The 23154-nt window shown below is 38.5% G+C and overlaps 1 protein-coding gene across 2 annotated transcripts in view; it reads left to right on the forward strand.

The window, feature by feature from the left end:
- The first annotated feature begins 207 nt into the window (after nt 1–207).
- Nucleotides 208–23154, forward strand: part of LOC100922210 (carboxyl-terminal PDZ ligand of neuronal nitric oxide synthase protein) — a 374239-nt gene continuing 351292 nt past the window's right edge. Inside the window, exon 1 of one of the 2 annotated variants that reach the window (XM_023501741.2) lies at nt 208–696. In XM_023501741.2, the coding sequence (XP_023357509.1) occupies nt 592–696 (105 nt within the window). In that variant the 5' untranslated portion in view covers nt 208–591. The remainder of the gene's footprint in view (nt 697–23154) is intronic. The other variant, XM_023501743.2, reaches the window with a different exon arrangement.

Here is a 23154-nt window from a genome sequence, read left to right on the forward strand (position 1 = left end):
CCTCCTCCTCCTCCTCCTCCTCGCCTTCCTTGTCCCCGTCTCCGATCCCGGGCAGCATCTGCGTCCGGCTCCCGCTGCCCGAGGGGTGGGTCTGTGTCCTCCCCTCCCCCAGCCTTGGGGGCTCCGCGCGGACCCCGCTCCCGCCTGCTGCCGCCGCCGCTCCTCCTCTTCTTCCTCCTCCTCCTCCTCCTCATCTTCCCCTTCCTCCTCCTCCTCTTCACCCTCGTCCCAGTCCCAGTCCTCCAGCTCCTGTTCCCCAGCAGGAATTGCATGGCCCCGGCGCTGCCGCTCCTGGCGCTGGGATCGACCGCCGCCGCCGCCGCCAACGCCGCCGCCACCGTCTTGTCCTACTCCCTCACCGGCTCCTAGTCTGCTCCCCGCGCAGCTCCAGGACTCGGCTCCCCCCGCGCAGGGCGCAGCTCGGTGCCGCAGGGCTAGGGGCGCCCGCGGCTTGCCGGGCTCGGGCGCTGGGCGCTGCGCGCCCCCTATTCCCGGAGCTCTCCCAGCTTCGGCCCCTATCCTGCCGCAGCCCACCTAGCCAGAGGAGAAGGACCGCCTCCTCCCTTCAGCCCGCTCCTCTCTGGGGTCACTATGCCCAGCAAAACCAAGTACAACCTGGTGGACGATGGGCACGACCTGCGGATCCCCCTCCATAACGAGGACGCCTTCCAGCATGGCATCTGCTTTGAGGCCAAGGTGAGGGGTTGGAGCCGTGGTGGGAGTGCGGGCTGTGGGCTGGGATGTTGGAACTCGGGGTATGTGATGGGAGAACCAATCTCTGGAGGCCCACCTGTGGTATGGAGGGGAGGCTGGTGTGTGGGCGGCGGGGGGCGGGAGAGGGGTTGTGACTTTCCTGCATAACAACTGGCTGGCTTCCACCCAGCACTGGGAACTTTCCGCTGTAAAGTTTGAGAGATGTCACTTCGGCTCCCACCCAGCCCTGTTCCTGAGCATGGCAGCTCCTGCAAAGTGGAGACCGCAGATTACCGCCTCTCTCCCGCCGACCCCACCTCACCGTGCCCAGTTACTCTTAGGGTCCCCTTCCTTTGCGACCCAACCACCAGACCCATTAGCTGCCACGGTATCTGCCAGGCTGTGAAGGCTTCTGGAGTTATTTACCTTCGGAGCTCCGATGAGAGAGAGGTGCTTGGAGGAAGGGCTTTCAAAAGGGAAATACATACTTCCTGAAGAAGGAAATTGCTTCTTTCCTACTTTAAGGTTCTGGGGCTTCTCCCTCCCCACTTCTGTCGCTGAGCTTTTGACCTCGTCATATCTCCCAGCTACTTCTTAAGGGTTAACTCAGTTTTGAAGCTCTGAAAGATCTTCCCTGACTTTATACCCGTTTGCAGATACCAGTGATTAAAAAGAAAGAAGGAAAAAAAGGTGGAGGTGGGTTGGTGTGGGCACTCGATTGGTTCATCAGGAGGCTATCTGCTGCCATACTTGCTGACTTAGAGAGAATAACTGGAGTTTCCAATCATCTTATTTCCCTGTTTAAAAGCAATCATTCTCCCTCCTTCCTTCATCATCTCTACAGGTTCATGGCCCTTTGGTAGGTAAAGACTAGGTGAAAAATTTCTTAGAATACAGTAATACCCCCAGGAAATGTTTGGCAATGCCTCCAGTGAAGGGATTTCTACAAGGGAAAGAGGTTTCTCACTTATTGATCTTCAGTCTAAAGTTTGTTGAATTTTATTCTATCTTTGTCAGTAGCTGCAGCTTCCATTTCTTTCCCTGTGGGAGACAAGTTCAGTTTGGCAAGTATTAAGGTGCCTACTATGTGCCTAATGATGTGAGAAGTCAGAAGTAAATTGTTTCTCCTTCACCCACATTACAGCTCCTGTCAAACCAGCCCTTTTTGCCAGAGAGCTCCTTTCTACTCTTCTTCATTTGTGATCTATGCACGAGATGCTGACATGTATTACCTGTGAACCCTTACCCTAAGTGTCAGTTGTGTGAACGGGGTCTTCACTTGTCTTGATGCTTTTTCTGAGTTTTCCCGATCTGTTGGTTTGCTGGACACTTTAATCATCTTTTTCTTTCTTTCTTTCTTTTTTTAAAAAATAATTTCTTGCAGCAGCACTCTGATGATGATGGTCATGTTTTTCTCCCTCTGGTCCCAATCATAGTCTTTATTCAAGAACAGAGCTGAATTATTGGTTTTGTTGGGCTAGCTATAGCAAACAGCCTGATGGCCTGGTCTTAACTCTGACTCTGTCTTCTATGGGATCCTGCAGCCTGAGAAACATCTGTCTTCTCCCAGAATAGACTTGCTCAGGTCCTTAGGATGTGCTGTATAAGGATTTTTTGTTTTTGTTTTTTCTTGTGACTTGGACTCTTGAGCAGATTACCTTCACTGTGAGGTGTGATTTCTTTTTATGGCCAAGATTTCATTTTGTTTGGACATAGTTAAGGAAATTTCTTTGGGGGCAGTTTTTCCTCTTTCCAATGTTTTTCACTGCTTTTACTGAAAGGTGGGATGGATGATAGATTGGAAAGATTCTTTTAATTCTTTTCTCTGAGTAGTCTGCACTAGCAAACAAGAAGATAGAGAATTTTGGGGGGCTTGGAGATCTTACTTTCTTCTTTAAAGGATCCAACATGCAATCCCTTTGTTAGTCATTGACCTGGGGGATGAGGGAAGCATTTGTATTCTAGGATTTCTGGTAGTGTTTGTGTGTGTGTGTGTTCGTTCATACTAAAGGAGAGTGGATGGAGCCCCTGCATTATTAGGTCGAAAAGGAGAAATTCTCACAAGATGATCTAATAAGAAGGGCAAAGGTTTTTCTCTGAGAGTGAAGGTTTAGTATAGAGAGTAGAAAAAAGAAAGGAAATCTACATATTTATGCAGTTCCAGGCATAACTGATCCAGGACTGATGGAAAGAACTGGAGATATTCAATGTGGAGAAAAGATTTCTTGGCAAGCCATGGATGTCCTCAAATATTTGAAGCATTCTTTTGTAGAAGAGAGGATAAATTGTTCTTAGCTACAGAGGGGAGCTGGTGCTCATGAGGGGAGCTGACCTCAAGGAGCTGGTGCACCTTGGAATTTGCAGTGATTTCTGCAGTTATGATTATATTCTGTATTCTCTACCAGTGCCTGGTTCATTAGCAGGTGGTATTAGGTAGTAGAAATAGTAGGTACTAGTTAGGTAATAGAAATTACAGAGTAACAGATCTAGGCTTTGTGTAAAGGAAAGAAAATCCTAATTTTCTCAAAGTGGCATGGGCTGCTTTGGGATGTGTAGTAAGTTCCTCACCACTTCATATCAAGACTAGATGATTATTATTATTTTTATTAGGCATAGGATTCTTACTCAAATATAGGTCAGGGTAGATGGCCCCTGAAGTTTCTTCCTACTCCAAGCTTATGATTCTGTGAAATAGGACCAAGATAGCTTTTAGTATTTATTGTCTATCAGCTAAGGCAGACTTTGGGTGTCCAGGTCACAATCCTTAGTGAATTACTAGCCTACATTTGTTAGTCTGTCAAGGTACTTTTTGGGGGGCAACTAGGTGGCTCAGTGGACTCAAGAGTCCACTGAGTAGTATTGAGTATTATTGAGGCCTGGAATCAGGAAGACATCATCCTGAATTAAAATTTTACCTCAGACACTAGGTATGTGACCCTGGGCTTAGTCTCTTCATCTGTAAAATGAGCAAGAGAAGGAAATTGGCAAACTGCTCCAAGGAAATTGGGATCTTGAAGAGTTGGACAACTGACCTCTTTGGCCACCAGATGCCCATGCATTTAAGTATCCAGTTGGCTAAAGAATGGAACTGGAGTGTAGATTCAAAGACATTACTTCTCCAAAGAGCACAGAATAATTATAGCTCCTCTCTCCCTGGGTCTTAGTGAAGTCAAATGAGATAATATTTGTAAAACACCTTGAAAAATCTTAAAACGTAAATACCAGCTATTATTCTTAGTATCTCTTATATCCACTGGGTTCTAGGGAAGAACAAAGTAGCCTAAGATATTTAGCACTTGTTCTCTAAGAGGCTAGAATTTCTTTGGAAAAGGGAAGGGAATGGCAGAATCCATTCAGGCATGGGAAAGTTTCTCCCTGGCTACTTTCCATGCCTTGGGAGGGCTAATTCATAGGCAGACTTTTGGGACTTCAATTGTTAAGACTGCAGGGTTAAATCAAAACCTTGCTCTTCCCTCCTCCCCTTTACCCCAATACAGGATGTAATAATACACAAATATGTCCTGACTTTGCCATGTACATTTTGAAAATAGCTTCTTTTCCCAAGACCTGGCAGCTTAGGATAAGTGATGGCTGCAGTGATGCCGATGTTGGCCATTTAGATTCAGACTTCCACCATGCTTGAAGGTCATCTGGGTAGCAGGGGAGTGCCAAAAGGTCTTCGGTCCTTATCAATGCTGTGTCAGCTTCTCTGGTCTAATGTGTGTCTCGGGATGGTTGCCTGGAAGGTGTCCCCATCCCCATTTTACTTCCTTGCCCAGGGCTGTCCTGAGAAACCCTAGGGAAGGAGAGCTGGTGCTCCTTGGGGTTTCCAGTGACATCTGCAGCCATGATTATATTCTGTATTCTGTACCAGTGCTGGGTTCATTGGCAGGCGGTATTTATTGAGTAGTAAGCTCCAAAAGGCTTCAGCATCTTGGATCCTGTCTTCCTCCTCATGTACCATTGTGGTGTCAGTTTCATTTTGCTAGGTAGCTTTCCCAGACCATTCAGAAGGTGGCAGCAGGGACTTTGTAGAACTGCTTGTGATTTCTTTCTTGTGTCTTGGACAGGGAGGGGAAAAGGAGGGGATTCCTAGGTTGTTGTAGAAATTGTCCTGCAGATTCATAATTCTCTGAAGTTGCCATGCTCATTCTTCCCACCCCTGTACCTTTAGTCCCCTGAAAAACAGTGTATAAAATGACGAAGTGTATTGAATTTGGATTTAGACGTACTTCACTTCTAATTTATTTTTTAGACTTTATTTATTAGATACCACCATTTATTAATTGTGTTACTTTGAAGAAATTACTTAAGTTCTCTGGACCTCTTAGTTTCCTCATCTGTAATATGAAGGGGCTGACTTAGATTCTTTCTGAGATCTAAAATCCTGTGGTTTCTAATGTTCTCTTAGTCAGGAATGTCCCTTCTACCTACCTTATTGTTTATATCTTCAAGGATCAAATCAAATCCTTTCTTAGTGAAGCTTTTCCTGGCTATGCCATCCTCTAAATCTGTAGCCCCTTTATCCACATACACACACACACACACATACACACATACACACGGCAACTTTGAGCTTCTGAATGTAAAAGATGATTAACAATGATATTTTATATATAAATTGTCATATTTTTATATAGCATTTTAAGATTTCTAAAGCTCTTTATTAATATTATCTCATTATATCCTTAAAACAAGCCTGGGAGATACGTACTATTATTGTTCAAATTTTACAGTGGGGAGCTGAGGCAGGCAGAAGCTAAATGACTTATTCAGGATTACATGGCTAATAAGTATCTGAAGTTACATTTGAATTCAGGTGTTCTGGTCTCCATGTCTGGTTTGTTGTTTCATCACTTACTTGCCTTAATAATTATAACTGTCATTTATTCATCTTTCTTCAAGTCTCAGTTCAAGGTCCATTTGCTCTATGGAGCCTTCCTTTATTCTCTTAGTTATTAGTGCTCTCCTCACCCCACTTTTCCTGGTATCATCCTATTTTGTGTATATGTCCTATCCCTCTATTAGATTGTGAGCTCTTTGTGGACAGGGGTTGTCTTCTTACCACAAAATAACTCAAAGCTTAAAAAAAAAAACCCACTTTAAATCACCATTAACTTTGTGAGGTTGCTGTTAGGGCATTATTGCTGTGCAGGTATTATTATTATTTCCAGTTATAGAGGCATTTAATAGATGAAGAAATTGAGATTTAGAAGTTAGATGACTTGCCAATACTGAAATGGCTAATAAGCATCCTTCTTATCCCTAATTTCAAAACCTCGTACTTTGTTCACTATTCTATACTCTCTTCCATAGATATTTGTTAATTGAAGACAATAATGTCTGTAGGAACTCTGAAAGTGGTTTAACTATATTCACATGTTGAAGTGATTTTGCAGGCTGGTAGACCTGGGAAAATTTAGAACTGAGTTGTTCCCCTGCCAGGTGCTCCTGCCTCCCTTGCTGCAGTCAGTGATATATACAGCATTATCAGCTGTCTGAAACCTGGCAAGCTTATTTGGTCTTGGATTTCAAGAATACCATCCCATATAGGCTGCTTTTGGTTTATTGAACATATCAGCATAGACTTAAACACCACTTCTGCTTTGGAAGGAGGAGGGGCCGTTGTTACATGAAAGTAAGGACTTCTCTCTTGATAATCTCCTTTACAGTGAAAATTATGGGGTCTCTTTCTGAAATATATTTTTGGTGAGATTGGTAAAGATGGAAATATGACAATTTAAACCGCTAATATTACATAGAATGTTTCTTACATGGAAAATTGGAACTTTTTGCCTAATTGTGGGCATAGATAAATCCTTCTTGTAGAATTGGCTTTCTCAACATTACTAGAACATAGGAATTATCATCCTAAATCAGACCCATGGTCAGTGCAGCCCAGATTCTGTTACTGAGAGTGGTCTAAAGAGAATGTACTAATTATGACAATTTAGATCAACTGTATAAGAGCTTCCATTGGATAAGAGGAAGGAGCTACTCCTTGGAACCTGAATGTTCTTATCTATAAAGCCAAGGCAGGGCAGCTAAGTGGTGCAATAGATTTAGTACCAGCCCTGAAGTCAGGAGGACCTGAGTTCAAATGTGGTTTCAGACACTTAACACTTCCTAGCTGAGTCATCCTGGGCAAGTCACTTAATCCCAATTGCCTCAACAATAACAACAATCACAACAACAAAAAGATAGAGGCCTTTGGATAAATTCCCCTCTAGCTCTTATCTTCTATGATCTATGCAATGAAATGGATTGTAATTTCCGAATATTTTTAAATGCTGAAAACTTCAGATTTGGTTAAGGTACTGTATAGATATTCCTTTTTTTTTTTTTTAATTTGAAATCTAATTTCTCTCCTTTCCTCAGTCCTTCCCTTTCCCCACCTATTGACGAGGCAAGCAATATGATATTAATTATACATGTGAAATCATGCAAGACATTTTCATATTACCCATAGCAGAAAAAAGAAAAAGAAAATTATAAAAGGCAAATAACATAAGAAAGTAAGAAAAAAATCCTTTAGTCTGCATCAGAGTTCATCAGATTTCTCTTCGGAGGTGGTGGCATTTTTCATCATAGGTCCTTTGGATTTTCTTGGATCATTATGCTCATCAAAGTAGCCAAATCTTTTGTAGTTCATCATTACAATATTATGAAATTTGTCACAGCCTGATGTTTTCTTGTGAGTTATATCTATTCACTTTTTGTTCAAGCTCTTCTGAATTTTCTTTTCTTCCTGGTATGTTATGACTGATTTTTACAATCTTAAGTTGGTGGCCCCAGGAATAGTGATTAAATGCTCACTCACTTAATAATGATGATGATGATGATATTGTTTTATATCTTGCTTTAAAGATTTGCAAAATACTTTGCAAAATCTTTGCAAACTTTGCAAAATTGCAAAAATACTTTGACAAGTATTTATCTCATTTGATCCTTACAACAGCCCTGGGAGGTAGGTGCTGTAAATTATCCTCATTTTGTAAATAAATAAATGGAAATATACAGAGATTAAGTGACTTGCTCAAGGTCACACAGCTAGTAAATCTCTGAGGCTAGATTTCAACTGAGGCTTTTCTGACTCAAGTACAGAATTGGATCTACTGTGTCCAATAGTTGCCTGAAGTGCATTCCATATAAGAGGAAAAACTAGTGTAAAAGACCTGAAGATAGGAGCTGAAAATTTAGCCAAGTGATAGGTACTTCTTAATGTATCTCACCATTAATTGCTTCAAAGTTTTAGGTTTTTTTTTTTTTTTCAGGATAGAAAATGTCATATTTATTAAGCCCTTGGAGCTATCTTATCATAAAAACATATTTTATTTTTAAGAAATAATTTCTTTAAACAGTCATAATCTGAACAGAAAACTGCTTCAAAACCTATAACTCTATCTCCTGGGAATAATTGTTATCTTGTGATACTTCTGTTTTCTTTCACATGCAGCATCTTGTTTTCTTTGAAGCTCCAGAGCATCTGGCTTTTAGCTATTTAAGACTATACCACCAGCAAGGTAAGTGCCCATTGGGGGCCAGAGCAGTTCAGTCATTTTCTACCAGCGTACATTACCCTTACAGTGATTCCTGTTGAGTGTAGCCTACTGCCTTTGCATTCCCTTGTGTGGATTTTAAATCCATCTGGACTATTTTCAACATCTCTTGGAACGTCTACTGTGATAAAAGGGTCACCCATTCTTCTTGAAGCTGTGATACTTTATATAGGCTTTTAAAATTTTCTTTTTAAAAACACTCCCCCTTCAATTACATGTAAAAACAATCTTTAACATTTAAAAAAAGTTTTAAGTTCCAGATTCTATTGCTTTCTTCCTTTCCATTTTCTTTCCTGAGACAGTAAGCCATCTAAACAGAGCTTACTGAGTTTTAAAGAAAAATGCTTTTTATATGCATGTTGATCTAGTATTCCCACCTTAGCCTTGTGCCTTACATCTGGTGTTAAGCTTTAGGATTAGGGAGAATATTTCTTGTCTTCTAAGACACTGAGTACATAGTGGACACTCCAATTTTGAGTGAGAAAAACTGGGATCTAATTTCTGTTCACCAGGATTATTATTTGTGAGACTTTGAGCAAAGTATTTCTAGACTGAGCCTCGCTCATCTGTAAAATGTAGAATGATTTCTAAGGTTCTTTCCACATTCTATAATTCAGTAACCTAACAAAAATTAATAAGTTTACTGCATAAAATTACTATTTTGCAAGCTCTGGGGAATACAAAACAAACAAACAAAAAATCCCTGCCTTCTAGAAGTTTATATTCTACTAGAAGTCAGATGGAGGCATTACATACCCATAAGTAAGTAAATAAAAAGTAATTTCAAGAGAGAGAAAATGCTAACAATTGGTTGGTACCAGGGAAATCCTTGTATAGGAGGTAGCCTCTGAACTTTAATAGTAGTCTTTAAATGCCATGCTGAAGAGTTATATTTTACTTTAAAGGCGTGGTGGAAAGCCCTTTTCTGGAGTATAAGCTTGAGGACAGGATGACTTCATATTGATCTTTGAATCATGTGCAAATAGGCAAATATGCTTTTTTTGATTGAATGTTGGGCCAAAGGCAATCATGAAGAAATGTCTTTAATGGGCAAAGGTGTTATTCCTAGGCAGAAACTAGGGATGACTGTTAGAAAGGAAAGGAATACCAAAAAACTGAAGATAGTTTACTTCTGGGAAATGCTATGGAGAGCTAAATTTGAATACCTTTACATTCAAAGCACTACTTTGGAGATTGATATATTATGTAGTACATCTCTCCTTCCCCCCTCCCCATTCATTCAATTACAGAATCTTGTTGATTCTTCAACATCTCATACATATCCTCTTCTTTCTTTTTATGGATCACTACTTTAGTTCAGAACTTTATCACCTCTAGTGTTGATTATTACAGTAGCTTTCTGGTGCAGAAGTTTCCCAGTCTCAAGATTTTCCCCTTTCTAATCCATCCTTCTCATAGTTGCCAAAGGATTTTCTTAAAGTGAGGATATATCATGTTCCCCTTTCCCTCAATGACTATTAAGTCTAGGATCATGTATTATTATTTTTTTTTAGCTTTTTATTTTCAAAATAAATACATAGATAGTTGTCAACATTCACCCTTGCAAAATTTTGTGTTCCAGTTTTTTCCTTCCCTTCTCCTATCCCCTCCCTTCTGATAGCAAGTAATCCAATATATGTTAAACATGTGCAATTCTCCTATAAATATTTCCACAATTATAATGCTGCAGAAGAAAAATCAGATCAAAAATGAGAAAGAAAACAAAAAGCAAGTAAACAACAACAAAAAAAGGTGAAAAGACTGTGTTGTGATCCACGTTCAGTCCATACAATCTTTTCTCTGGATGCAGAGCACTCTCTCTATCATAAGTCTACTGGAATTGACATGAATTACCTCATTGTTGAAAAGAATCACATCCATCAGAATTGACCATCTCATAAAATTGTTGTGTACAATATTCTACTCACTTCACTCAGCATCAGTTCATGTAAGTCTCTAGAGGCTTTCTGAAATTATCCTGAGGATTGTTTCGTATAGAATAATACTATTCCATAACATTCATATACTATAACTTATTCAGCCATTCTTCAACTAATGGGCATCCACTATTAGGAGCAAGTATTATTTCATTTTTTAATAATCCTTTTTAAACTTCCATTATTGGTATACATTTAAGAAGGTGTCTAATGAATAATGTGTCATAATAGTAAATGTATGTAATTTATAAGTAACCAAATGTATATACTTACTTTGTCTCACCATGTTTTATCTAGTTTTGAAGATAGTCTTGGCCATGACACTTTATAAATGTTAATCCCTTTCTGGATTGGACCCTTTCTTTTGAAATGAATATTATGGAAAAGTATAAAAAAGTCACTTGATTGTATTCTTTTCCTTTTTCCAAGTTTCCTCTTTTTATTTTGGAATTAATTTTTTTTCCTAGAGTGGGAAGAGGTATTCTTTTGGAAACAATGTTTTTCCACTGAGAGAAAGATTAATGTCTCCTTTGAGTCTAGTGACAGATAACATATTAGCTCTCTCTGGTGCTCTGTTTCCTATAAACACATAACTTGTGCTGTAACTACATCAATGAACAGGCTTCTCTATGTGGTTTTTTGTGTTTATTTATTTAATTTTGCCTCCAATGTTGACTGAAATATTAAGGTGCTTCTTCTGGATTTAGGCAGACCAGGTGCTTTCACTGTCATTGTCAAGGTCATTTCAATTCATCTCTTCCTGGTTTGGGAGTATAGATTTATGTAGTTCCCCCTTCCCCTCATGTGATTTTATTTTTATTTTATTTTGCTGTTTCTTGCAGCTTTAGAGCAGGCTGGAGTAAAATTTCAGGCTATTTTCCTTCAACTCTCAATTCAGTTTCCACCTCTTACAGGAAGCCTTCTGTGACTCCTCCAGATATAGTGTAGTATTCTTCCCCTACCTTGCACTTGCTTTTCTTTGTATGTGTTGTATTCATACCCTTCCCCTTCTAGCCCAATGCCTTGTTAGGCATTTAACATTTGAATTAAGGGGAAGATTTAAGAGGAGAGGATTGGGGAGTCCATATTGCACTATTTTGGAGATCTTTTTTTTTTTTAATTCATTTTGAATTTTCAATTCTAAATTCTTTCCCTCCCTCCTTCATTCCCCTCCTCTTTTTGAGATCTTTCTTTTACCCACATTCATTCTCTTTTTCCCATAGCTCACAGATGCTCTCTCTCCTGAGACCTCTTTTAGGGTTATCCCCCAGTTCCCAGAATATGGGGGGGGGAACCTTCATTTCTGAGTATGTGTTTAGGAAACTAATCTGTGGGTCAGCAGTTCTTTTTGGAAATATCCACCATATTCTGGGCACTTTAGAAAATACTAAGGTGGAGCCCTACTTAAATTTTAAAGCCCTACTTTAAATTTTAATTTAAATTAAATTTGATCTTAGTAAAGTAGGTGCTCCCTCCAAACATGGAGCCCTACCCTGGCATTCTGTTCAATTTGTGTCCCTATTCTCCTGTAAATCTTTTTCAGGGAATCTACCTTGTATGGAATTCCATTATTGTTTTTAATTTTAAAAAATTATGGAATTGAAATTTTAAGATTGCAGATCAATTAGGGAGATAAGACATTATATGTAAGAGGATACTTAGTAATGGTTTAGCTGACAGTAAATGAATGGAGTCCCAAATGAGGGGTTTAGATGGTAAGAAAGACATCTACAGAGATTTGTCTTTTTTTTTTTTTTCTTGGATGGTTTTATTCATTTTTCTTCATTTTTTTCCCCCATGTGAAATCTGAGATTTTTATCTTCTTTTTTTGTGGCTTTTATTCTCAACTTTGGTGGTGAAATAATTGTGTTTTCCCATTCAAAGAACCTGTTTTTGACCCACTTTTACTAGCACTAGGTCATTTTTTTTTCTTAAGAGACTGTGTCTGCCTATCTCACTTCAGTCAGAAGTATATTGGCCACTCCTTGGCTTATCTTACAACTAATTAACACAAAAGATTTGACTTGGTTCATTTTCAACCTTGGCTAGTTCTACCCTCCTTGGGCAGTCTGGCCAATGTCCCTTCCTTCCCTTCTCCTAACACCTATGGGGCTCATCATATCATGTTGGATTTAGCAATAGGTTTTATTCCTAATGCATCTCAGAGCTCCAGAGCCCAAGTAATCCACTAGCCTCAGCCTCTTCAGAAGCAGGGATTACTAGTGTTTGCCAACACACCTACCAGACCAGCTCTTGAAAAGTTTCGTAGTTTCTTTTTTTCCCCAGCCATGGAGATGGGTTGTATTGGACACTTTATTGGAACATTTTTGATAACAGTCTGACTTGTAATTAGGAGTATTTGTGACCTGTAGCTATAACTGTAAGAATGAGGTCAATGAAGATCAAAAATAAAATAATGATGTATCATACAACCCAAAAAGAATGGTTTTAATTCAGGGTTCTTTTAAGGCAGCTTTCTATAAGATTCCTCAAGAGCAACCATGCTGATTTAATTCTATACTCTTTCCTAATAAATATTTCCATAATAAACTCTTTTCTTAATAAAATAATTAACAATTTGATCTCAGCAGCTTCAAAATTTTAAGTTTTCCTAGATTCCTGTTCCCTCTTCCCTTTTCTCTATATGTACTTGAAAAACAAAAGCAAAAAAAAAAAAAATTGATAAACTTAAGTACCAAACTGTATCTGAGATCCCTTGAGATTCTATCATCCTTATTTATGTCATGTCATATTGTTTACATTAAAATTGTTGATAAAGAATTTCTCCTTTCATTAGGATTTAAAAAAAAAATTGGTGCTGAGGTTAATGACAGTCATAGATTGAAAGCCATAAATCTAGAACTGAAGAGATTTTAGGGACCATTTGAGCCTATCTCTTCATTTCAGTGGTGGAGAGATTGAAATCTAGACAGGTCAGGGAGACTGGCCCAAAAGTCACACAGTCATAAGTGTAGAAAAATAATCAGTTCAATGGTTCTATTCATTCCAAATACTTTTTTTTTTTTTTTTTTTTTTTTTGCTATAAGCTTTTTAACTTTTCAGGTTTCTTGACTCTTACTCCTAACTGTAATGGAAAGATAAGAACGTTGTGTTTTCATGTATAAAGAGCTTGCTATGAACTCTTCTCCAGGATTAGTGCTTTTCTTTCCCCCACCCCATTTTTCATTTTTTTTTTTTTTGAGATTGGAGCCCTCTCATTCAGGGAAGTTACTTGGGAAACTGAGTTGAGTTAGACTGAGTGTCCTTTTTTGGTCTTATGTAAAAGGTGTGACTGACTTTAAAGCAATCTAATTGATTTATAAATAAATATACCTAACATATATCTGTGTGGTGTTCTTTTCAAAGCAGTTGCCTTAGGAACCAATATCATTAATTGAGTAATGCTCAAAACATTTGGGGAGCTCTCTTTTTGAAATAGTCTTCAGTCTGCAGCTCATTCTTTTGAGTATCCTTACTGTTGACAAATCTTTATCTTCTGAGGGTGGATTTGATTTTTGTAAATAGCCAAATGGCATTTGGAGCCAGGGTTAGAGAAAAAGGTAGTTGAATAAGCTAGGGATTTAAAACACCAAACCAGGCCAAAACAACAAAAAATAAACATAAAAATGACATGGAAAAACATGTTGTTTTTCTTTTTTTGGCGGGGAGAGAGAATATGGCTCACCAAGTGGTACCTATGAGTCAGTTCCAAAAGATGGGGTTCTCTGAGGCTACCTTCTGAGACAGCATCTTTGGTGTTCCATTGATTCAGATATGAGTTAATTCAGTGGATTTTTATTAAATTATTAAATGTGCAGGGAGTTATGTATCTAGTACCTCAAGGGCTAACTTCATTTGGATAAATTGATTCTGGTATATGTATTTAAAACAATTGAGCATGTTGCTTTATATTTATATTATAAGGGAAGCATAAGGCATGTGATCTTCATATATGCTGAGGCTCCTTCCCTCAGAAAGTATTTTGAACTATCTGATGTACAGATTTTTATATGGAGGTGGTTGTTGATTTATTTCAATTATGCCCAACTCACAGTGACCCCATTTGGGGTTTTCTTGGCAGAGATATTGGAGCAATTTGCCTTTTCTTTTTCCAGCTCATTTTTACAGATGAGCAATCTGAGGCAAACAGAGTAATGTTATTTGTCCAGGGTCACATAGCTAGTAAGTGTGTAAGGCCAGATATGAACTTAGGAATATGAGTCTTCTTACTTCAGACTGGGCACTTTATCCACTGTACTTCCCAGCTGCCCTTTCCAGCTGCCCTTTCATGTGGTCACTGCCTAATAATAATAGTATTTCTATTATGCTTTAAAGTTGCAAAGTCTCATTTAATCCTCAAATTATCCCTATTTTTATTGATGAGCAAACTGAAGCAGATAGTGGTTAAATGACTGAAAAAAATCAAAGAAAACTTAAACTAAAACCACTTTAATTCATCTTATGCTTTACTTTAGGGTGGAGCTGAGTCTCAGTAGCATTCGGGTCAAGGGCTATAATTAGCTACCACATCTGTTTGATGTTGTAGTGGGGATGATTGGAAGGATGATTGCAGTGGCCAGAGGCCTGGGCCTGGCATCCTGCTACTGAGGTTAAATTGTAGGAGAAGGGTGGGTTTGGGAAACCTGTCTAATATGCCAGAGAATCAGAGCTGTGCTTTGTGGTTGTAGTGTAATACAAAATACTCAGGCAACTGAAGGAAAGTCCTTAGTCTGTTGAACTCACCTTATTATTTGGAGTGAGGGAATATTAAGGCTTCAGTAACTCAGGTCAGGCCATAGGAAATAGTAGGTAGCCTGAGAGAAAGCTATTGTAACCATAAGACCTCCTTTTTCTTGGGAGCAGCTAGCCTGGCACACTGAGCAAAATCTACCTAGAAAACCAGTTGTTCCATGCTTACTTATCCAGAAATTTGAGCCTCTGCTTGGTGAAGTCATGTGAAAACTAAATGTACTTACTAAGATTGTCTTGGGAACAAAAAGAGACCATGATACCATGATCTTCAATATTTCAAGAGGTATATGATTCCATCTGTATGGGTACTCATTCAACTTGTGTGGATTGCAGCCCTTTTATCTTTTATGCTTTAGTGGATGATATTCAGGAGTTGCTGTGGTAAAAACAACACCAGAAAACTTCATATGTGGTAGTGAGCCTCTGGGTGATAAATTTTTCTGATTTCACAAACTGGTAGAAATATATCAAATATTATATTCTCTTGTCATATCTTTTGAGAATTCGTAGTCACTTCTTTACCATGATGAGGCAAAGGAGTGATCATCATTTATTAATATTAATATTTATTGAATAGCTACTATGTTACAACACTGTCAGGCTCTGGGATAAGGGAAATATAAGAGAGGAAGAAAGTGTATAAAGCATAGAATAATTTCTGAAGGAATGGCTTGGGATTTCAGTGCCATATGATTTCAAAAAGAATAATCAGACAGGGTGGAGATATTTTAGGGTTCAAGGAAATGGTGGATTTTGATTTTGGTCCCTGAGTAAGAACAAAGATATTCCAGTCAAGTGGAAGTAAAAGTATAATGGTGGGAATATCAACAGAATGTTCAGGATACAAAATGAGGGCCATTTTGGGGCTCACATAATCCACAGAGTTTTCTTGCTCACAGTAGTAGGTTGGAAGAAGTAAACTGGGGAAAGTTCTTGATAAAGGCAAAAACTTCGGATTTCATCTTCTTGAGTAGAAGTCCTCTGATGGATCCAGCTCAGATTTTAAGGTTCCTTCTAATTGGAGCAGCTCAGGGCACCTTGCTTTCACCCCCAAGGCTTTTATATTTCTCTTCTCTTCAATGGATCCTGATCTTTGAACCCTAACTCACAGATACTATGCCTTTAGCTCCTAGAGATCACAGACTATTTTTTGCCTTTCTTTATAGCACAGTGCCTGTGCTAATTTGGTTTAGACTATGCTTCCAAGATTTTCCAAACTTAACCCTATTCACGAGTCCTGCTGCCTCAGTTCTCTTCTGTTGATATCCTTAGCATTATCTCCCATCTTTTCATCTTACTGGCCTATCACCACATAATGTAGATAATAAGAATTTTTTTTAGGATTTATGAGGAAAAGGAAAATGTACAGATGTGGAAATAATACCAGTGTAAGGTACACATAAATTATATTTTCTCAGTCCTAGACTGAGAGGCACCTAAGCTTTCTAACCTAATGTTGAAGTTAAAAAGATCCTGAATCTGTCCTGCTTTTTATCATGATTTTTCCAAGATTATAACATCAGAACTCCCTTAAGGCCCTAGATAAGAATTGTATTTTTCCCTAGAGAACATTCACTAGCACTGATTTTTAGATGGATTGAGCTCATTTACTTGATCTGTAATCTCAGTTAACTAGAAAGCCTTTTGATGGAATGGTTGGTTTTGGATGTTTCATCCATCCATAGAATTAAGAATCGTGGAATGGAAAGAATTCAGAGGCCACTTAATTCAACTCCTACCTCTCTGATAAATGGGCATCTGGATTTCCTTTGAAGGCTATGGGGCCTTTTAAGTCAAAACCAGTTCATTTTTGGATAACTTTAATTGTTGATTTCTCTGTGGATTGAGCCAAAAATCTGCCTCTCAGCAACTTCATTACTCTCAGATTTGTCCTTTGAGATCAAGTAGAACTGGTCAAATACATTTTCTACAAGAGCTCTTTGAGTATTAAAAGGTAGCTGCCCCCTCTCCCTCACTGGTACCCCCAAAGTCTTTCCTTCTGGCCAAGTGACCTCAGCTAGTCTTTGTGTGATATGGCCTCCACTTCTGTCACCTTCCCTTGGATAGTATGCCCCGTGTCCTCCCTAAAATATGATGTTTCAAAAGAAATGGGAAACTCTTGATGGGTAAAGAAGATGGTGGGACTCTTACCTTTAATAATACTTTATTTTAACAAATTTTAATGTTTAATTAAATTTAATAAATTTAATAATAATAACTGAACTTAATATAGTACTTCAGAGCTTGCAGAGCACTTAACAGATATCTCATTTTACCTTCACAATAATTCTGAGACATAGATGTTTTTATTATTCCATTTTATTACTGAGGAAACGGGCTCATGTGGAAACCTGAGTTTCCTGAGTGATTTATCTGTGGAACAAACATGAAAAAAAAATGTCTGAGCCTGAATTTGAACTTGGGCCTTCTTGACACAGGTCAAAGGCTTTCTATTCACTGAGTCACCTACCTGCCTCAAAGTAATGCTTTTTTTTTTCAATAGCTTTTTATTTACAAGTTATATGCATGGGTAATTTTACAGCACTGACAATTGCCAAACCTTTTGTTCCAACCCTTCCCTTCCTTCCCCCCATCCCCTCCCCCAGATGGCAGGTTGACCAATACATGTTAAATGTTAAAGTATAAATTAAATATATTATACAAAGCTTTGAATGATACCTTTGTTAAATACAGCCAAAAATTAATTTTAGGTTATTTTTTTTTTCTTTCTGTTATGTCAAAATGTTGATTCTTGATCTTTCTGTCCCTTAGCAGCCCCAGGTCTTTCATATGACCTTTCCCTAGCCTTCTAGATACATCATCCCTATCCTGCACTTATTAGTTCACTTTTTTTATACCTGAATGTAGGACATAATATTTTATTTCTATTAAATGTAATCTTATTAAATCTAGCCCATTGTTATGGTCTGTAAAATAATTTTTGAAGCCTCAGTTCTTTCACCTAATGCATTGGTTATCCTTTTTCAGTTTGTATCATTGGCACATTTGTGTTTTCATTCAAATCTTCAATAAAAATATCAGACAAATTTTATAACTATGGTAGGTAATCATTCTCTTCTCTCTGGGCTTATAGTTGGGAAGGGGATAGAAAGGAAGATAGTAAAAACTTTCCCTTCTCTGCTTTGCCTACTGATTTTCCTGGCTTCCTTTTAAATCCCAAGTAAAATTCTGCCTTCTACAGAAAGCCTTCCTCAACCTTTCTTTGTTAGTGATTTCCTTTATATCCTATATATAGGTTGCTTTATATATAGTTGTTGGCTCTCCCACTTGTGCATTCTTTGAGTGCAGGGACTATCTTTTGCCCCTTTTGTACAATTTACCATAGTTTATCACAATGTCTGGCACATAGTAAGCACTTAATAAATTTTTGTGGGTTGATTTGAATATTAACTTGGCAGGATTTTAGCTAGACAAGAAGCAGCTAGACAAGTTAGAGTCTGTTGTAATACTTCAGAGCTGGACCAGGAAGAAAGAACCTCAACTAGGATAATGGGGGTAGAAATAAAAATGACTTCTTACTCTGTAAATATGAGAAAAAAAAAAAAGAAAGAATTCTTGCTAACTAGGAAAAAAAAGTACAGAACAGCTGGTCCATTAGCAACATTAAATAAGATTGATTTGTGTGTTGAATATTGTAATAGGCACTCTTTATGAAGAAGGGAAATGGAGGAAAAAGAAGAGAGATGAAAAAAAAAAAATAACCTCTTCCGTAAAAGAATTTATAATCTAGTTGAAACAAGACATCATGGAATTATATATTCAGAACTGAGTGAGATCTAAGAGGTCATGTAGTTCAACCACTTTATCTTATGGAGGAGAGTGAATTGAGGACTCTAGGGATTGAGAAATTCCTTAAGGTCATACAGGCAGAGTGAACTTGAGGAGCTTCCCTTTGTGCTATGATTTGAGGCATTTTGTTCCACTGACTCACCAAAACACTCAAGGCTGTTTCTTCTTCTACACCAATTTTTAAAGATCTTGAATGAATGAAAAGGTATTTATAGACTTTACATGTCATTTTGTACACAAGGAAACCAAGCTTCTGAGAAGGCAAGGGACTTGCTATTTTGATTTCAGCACCATCTTTCACATATAACCCATTCTGTCTATTCACATATTCAGATCTTAGTTCAGACTCTTATAAATCAGCTCCAAACAAATCAACCAATCAATCAGTAAATATTTACTAAGTGGTTATTATGGGCAGCACACTGTGCTAAGTCCTGGGGATACAAAAAGAGGCTTTCTGCTAAAAAGAAAAAGTCCCTGCCTTCAAGGAGTTTACAGTCTAATGATGAAGGGAGACAATGTGTAAGTAAGTATATGCAAAGCAGGCAATAGACAGGGTAAATAGGAAATAATTAACTGAGGGAAGATGCCGGAAGTAAGAGGGTTTGGGGAAGGTGGGATTTTATTTGGGGAGTATTACATCATTTTAATTAGTCTCCTTTCCTTAAGTATCTCATCATTTCAGTCTATCTTCCACACAGCTGCCAAAGTGATTTACTATAAGCACAGTTCTGACTGTGTAAGTCCCATATTCAGTAAATTCCACTGGCTTCCTCTGGTGTCTAGAATCCAATATTAAGTTTTCTGTTTAGCTTTTAAAGCTGTTCACAATTTTTCCCAATCTTCCTTTCTACCCTTATGTCTGTGCCTAGCATACTGTAGGTGCTTAATAAATGCTTATTAATGGATTGCCCAAGGTCACAGAGTTATCTAGTGTAAGAAGTAGCATTTGACCCTAGGTTTTCCTGTGCTCAAGTCCAGCATTGAACCCATGCTAGCACATTCTATCTAATTTCTCCTACTGGCTTTTCTTGTCAAGACATTGAGTTCAAAGTGTTAGGATTGTTCTTTACACTGTCAATGACTAAAACCATAGGCTGAGCCTCTAGTTTTAACCTTAGATTAATAGCAATTTGGAGATCAGACATTAGCAGTGACTCACTGGTCAGAGTGAGATTGTCAGCCTCCTTTGTAGCTCTGATAACTCTTCATGACTTCTTATTTCCTCTCCCAGATGATGGTTCCAAGATCCTCATTATCAGAGTTCTGTCTGACAGAGAAACTTGAGATTGCTGAGTCACACATCTGCTAAAGGGAAAAACTTCCAAGTCTTGTTGATCCCATGCTCTGTAGGAAGGGATGCAATCACCATTTTCTCTTTTGTGCTGCTTGATGCCATATTGCCAGCAGCTCACAAAGTCTCAGAGTCAGAAAGAGTTCCAGTGATCATTTAGCGCCTTATGAAACTGAACAAGAATTCCTTATAAGACATCACTCATAAGTGCATGAGAATCTCCAGGGAGGGGCAACATCCTAAGCTATATTTGAAGTTTTTCCTTACTCAAAGCTGAAATCTGATTCTTTGTAACCACTAGTTCTAAGATCTGACTTCAGTTGTAGGATATTAGGTGGGAGGAAGACTTGAAAAATCACCCATGGCATTATTGTATTGATGAGGAAACTGAAGCCCCAAGAGCTTGATTTGTCAAAGACATGAAAGGAGGTTAAGGACTTAACTCCAGAGACATATTGCTGAGGAGCATTCCTACTTCTCATGCTTCTCTCTCAGTCCCTTGATGCCTGTAGTGTTGAAGTGCCATTTTCCAGAGAAACATAAACTTCCTTATGAGGTTACTTGGCTTTCTTTCTGTGTGGGTTGTGTCTCCTCTCGAAGATTATTCATTCTTCAAGGTCATGTTCAAATACTATTCTTTCTTTTTCTCTCAGCACTTAGCTTCATGCTGGGCACCTAGCTGATGTTCAGTAATTACCTGGAGAATGAATGAATGGATCTCTTGTTTATAAATTTGGATTCATCCTCTAATACACTGATAATGTCCTGCCAGGTCCAGATTCCCTGGGAAGGACTGTCGGGAAATATGAAACAACCAGGGACTTGGTTTTTATGAAGAGCATAAAATATCTTGCTATCTAGAACTTGGCTGATTGACAGCAAAAGAGAATATAAATCTTTTTTACACCACCTGAGTGTTGTGCCACTTGAGCATATAACATATTATCTCTCTCTCTCTTTCTCTCTCTCTCTCTCTGTCTCTCTCTCTCTCTCTCTCTCTCTCTCTGTCTCTCTGTCTTTCTCTCTGTCTGTCTGTCTGTCTCTCTCTTTCTCTCTCTCTCTCTCTCTCTCTCTCTCTCTCTCTCTCATGAGTTAAGTGATTTGCTCAGGGTCATACTGAGACTAGATTGGAACTGAGGTCCTCACTCTGTCTGACCAGTGCTTTATCTACTATGTTACCTAGCTGCCCCTCCTATAGATTTTTTAAAACTCAATGTGTCCAAAAAAGGACATATTTTTTCCTTTGTTCCCTATGCAAAAAAAAAAAAAAAAAAAAAATTCCTCTTCTGAATTCCTGTTACCACTTAGGGTGTCATCATCCTCTCAGTTAGATTTGTAATTCAGATCAGTTTCATTCTTGACTCTTCATTCTCACTTAGCCTCCATGTCCAATTATTTGCCAGAACACACATATACTCATTCTCTCACACCCTCTTTATCTCTGCTCACATAGCCACCACCATAATTCAGATGTATGACCCATCACCACTTGCCTGGAGTATTTACAATAGTCTCCTGATTGGTTTCCCTGCCTCAAATCTCTCCCTACTCCAATCCATCCTTCATACAGCCACCAAAGTGATTTTCCTAAAGTATAGATCTGACCATACTATCAATAAGCATCAGCAGTTCCTTATTGCTTCTAGGATCTAGATATACACCTCTCTGATAGTTAAGACTTCCCATCTTTTTAGCCTCTTTTTATATTCAAGCTTTCCTGGTTCTATTGTTTCTTGCACTTGACATGGTATCTTCTGCTCTGTGCATTCACATTGCTTGTCCTCCATGCCTGGAATGCTCTTTCTCCTAACTTCCTTCCAGAGTCAGCTCAAGCCCTACTTTCTGCAAGAACCCTCTTCTTGTTGTCCCAGAGTCTTGTTCTCTAGGGTTGACTATTTTGTATCTACCTTGTATGGATTTTGTGTGTATATACAAAAAAATACAGATGTGCACATGGAATGGAACTTACATTTCCCAGAAGGCAGAGATGAATTCATTTTTTTCTTTATTCCTGGCACTTAGAATAGTGTGTGTCACACAGTTAGCTTGTAATAAATAATTGCTTATTGGTTACTGATATCACTCTCCTATTTAGAAACCTCATTAATTTTCTTTTGCCTGTAGGACAAGATACTCTTAAGTCTGGCACTTTGGGGACATTAGCTTCTACAATCTATTTTCAACCTATGTTTTAGTCTTATTTATTAATTTTACACACTATGCTCCAGCTTGGCCTGTTTGGGCCCCGCTTGATTTAGAGTGAATGTAAATAGGAATTGTTTCTGTTTTGGCCAGAAACCCTGAGGATCTTCCCCTCCTACATTGAATTTTTTTCTTTTTAACTAGGTAAAAGGAGTGCCTCAATTTTTACTTAGTCTTAATCCATGAATGGGCTTTGCTTCAGTTAAACTGAGACCTGTTAAAGAGCTTAGAGACCTTTGGGAGGCTCTCCTCTCATCCAAATCTATCTCCAATCCTCCTGATCTATATCTTGCCACTGGATCCTGTGACTCTGGGGAGGAAGTGAGACTGGTGACCTTGCCCAGCCCTCCCTCACTTAAATCCAACTCACTTGCATATCATAGCATCACCTCCCTGACATCACGTTCCTTTTGGAGAACAAAAGACAAACAACAATAATAACAATGTGCTAGCTAAATTAAACACTGAACACTTCCTTATCTTCTCCTGAACTCTTCTACCTTTCTCTAATTGTACATGTTATATCCTGTGTCTAGTAGACATTCTGTTTTCATCTCTGCCCATTGAAATCCTTTCCCTTAAAGATCCAATTCAGTTGTTCCTCTTACCTGAAGTCTTCTTTGACTTTCTCAGCTGAAAGGAATCTCTCCTTCCTTCAACTTTCTTAGAGGACTTTTTTTAGCTCTTATTTGTTCCCCTATTTCAGGCTTCTTATACTTGTACACTTACACTTTAGGGCTTCTATAGTATGTAAATATATATATATATACGCACACACATGTGTGTATAGAGATATATGTACACACATGTACATGTATAAACAGACATTCACACACAGTTAACTTACATATATGTATGTGCATAACGCACAACATATACATACTTACACACATATACATTCAGGGTG

The sequence above is a fragment of the Sarcophilus harrisii genome, chromosome 4, assembly GCF_902635505.1.
Source record: "Sarcophilus harrisii chromosome 4, mSarHar1.11, whole genome shotgun sequence".
Classification (NCBI taxonomy): Eukaryota; Metazoa; Chordata; class Mammalia; order Dasyuromorphia; family Dasyuridae; genus Sarcophilus; species Sarcophilus harrisii.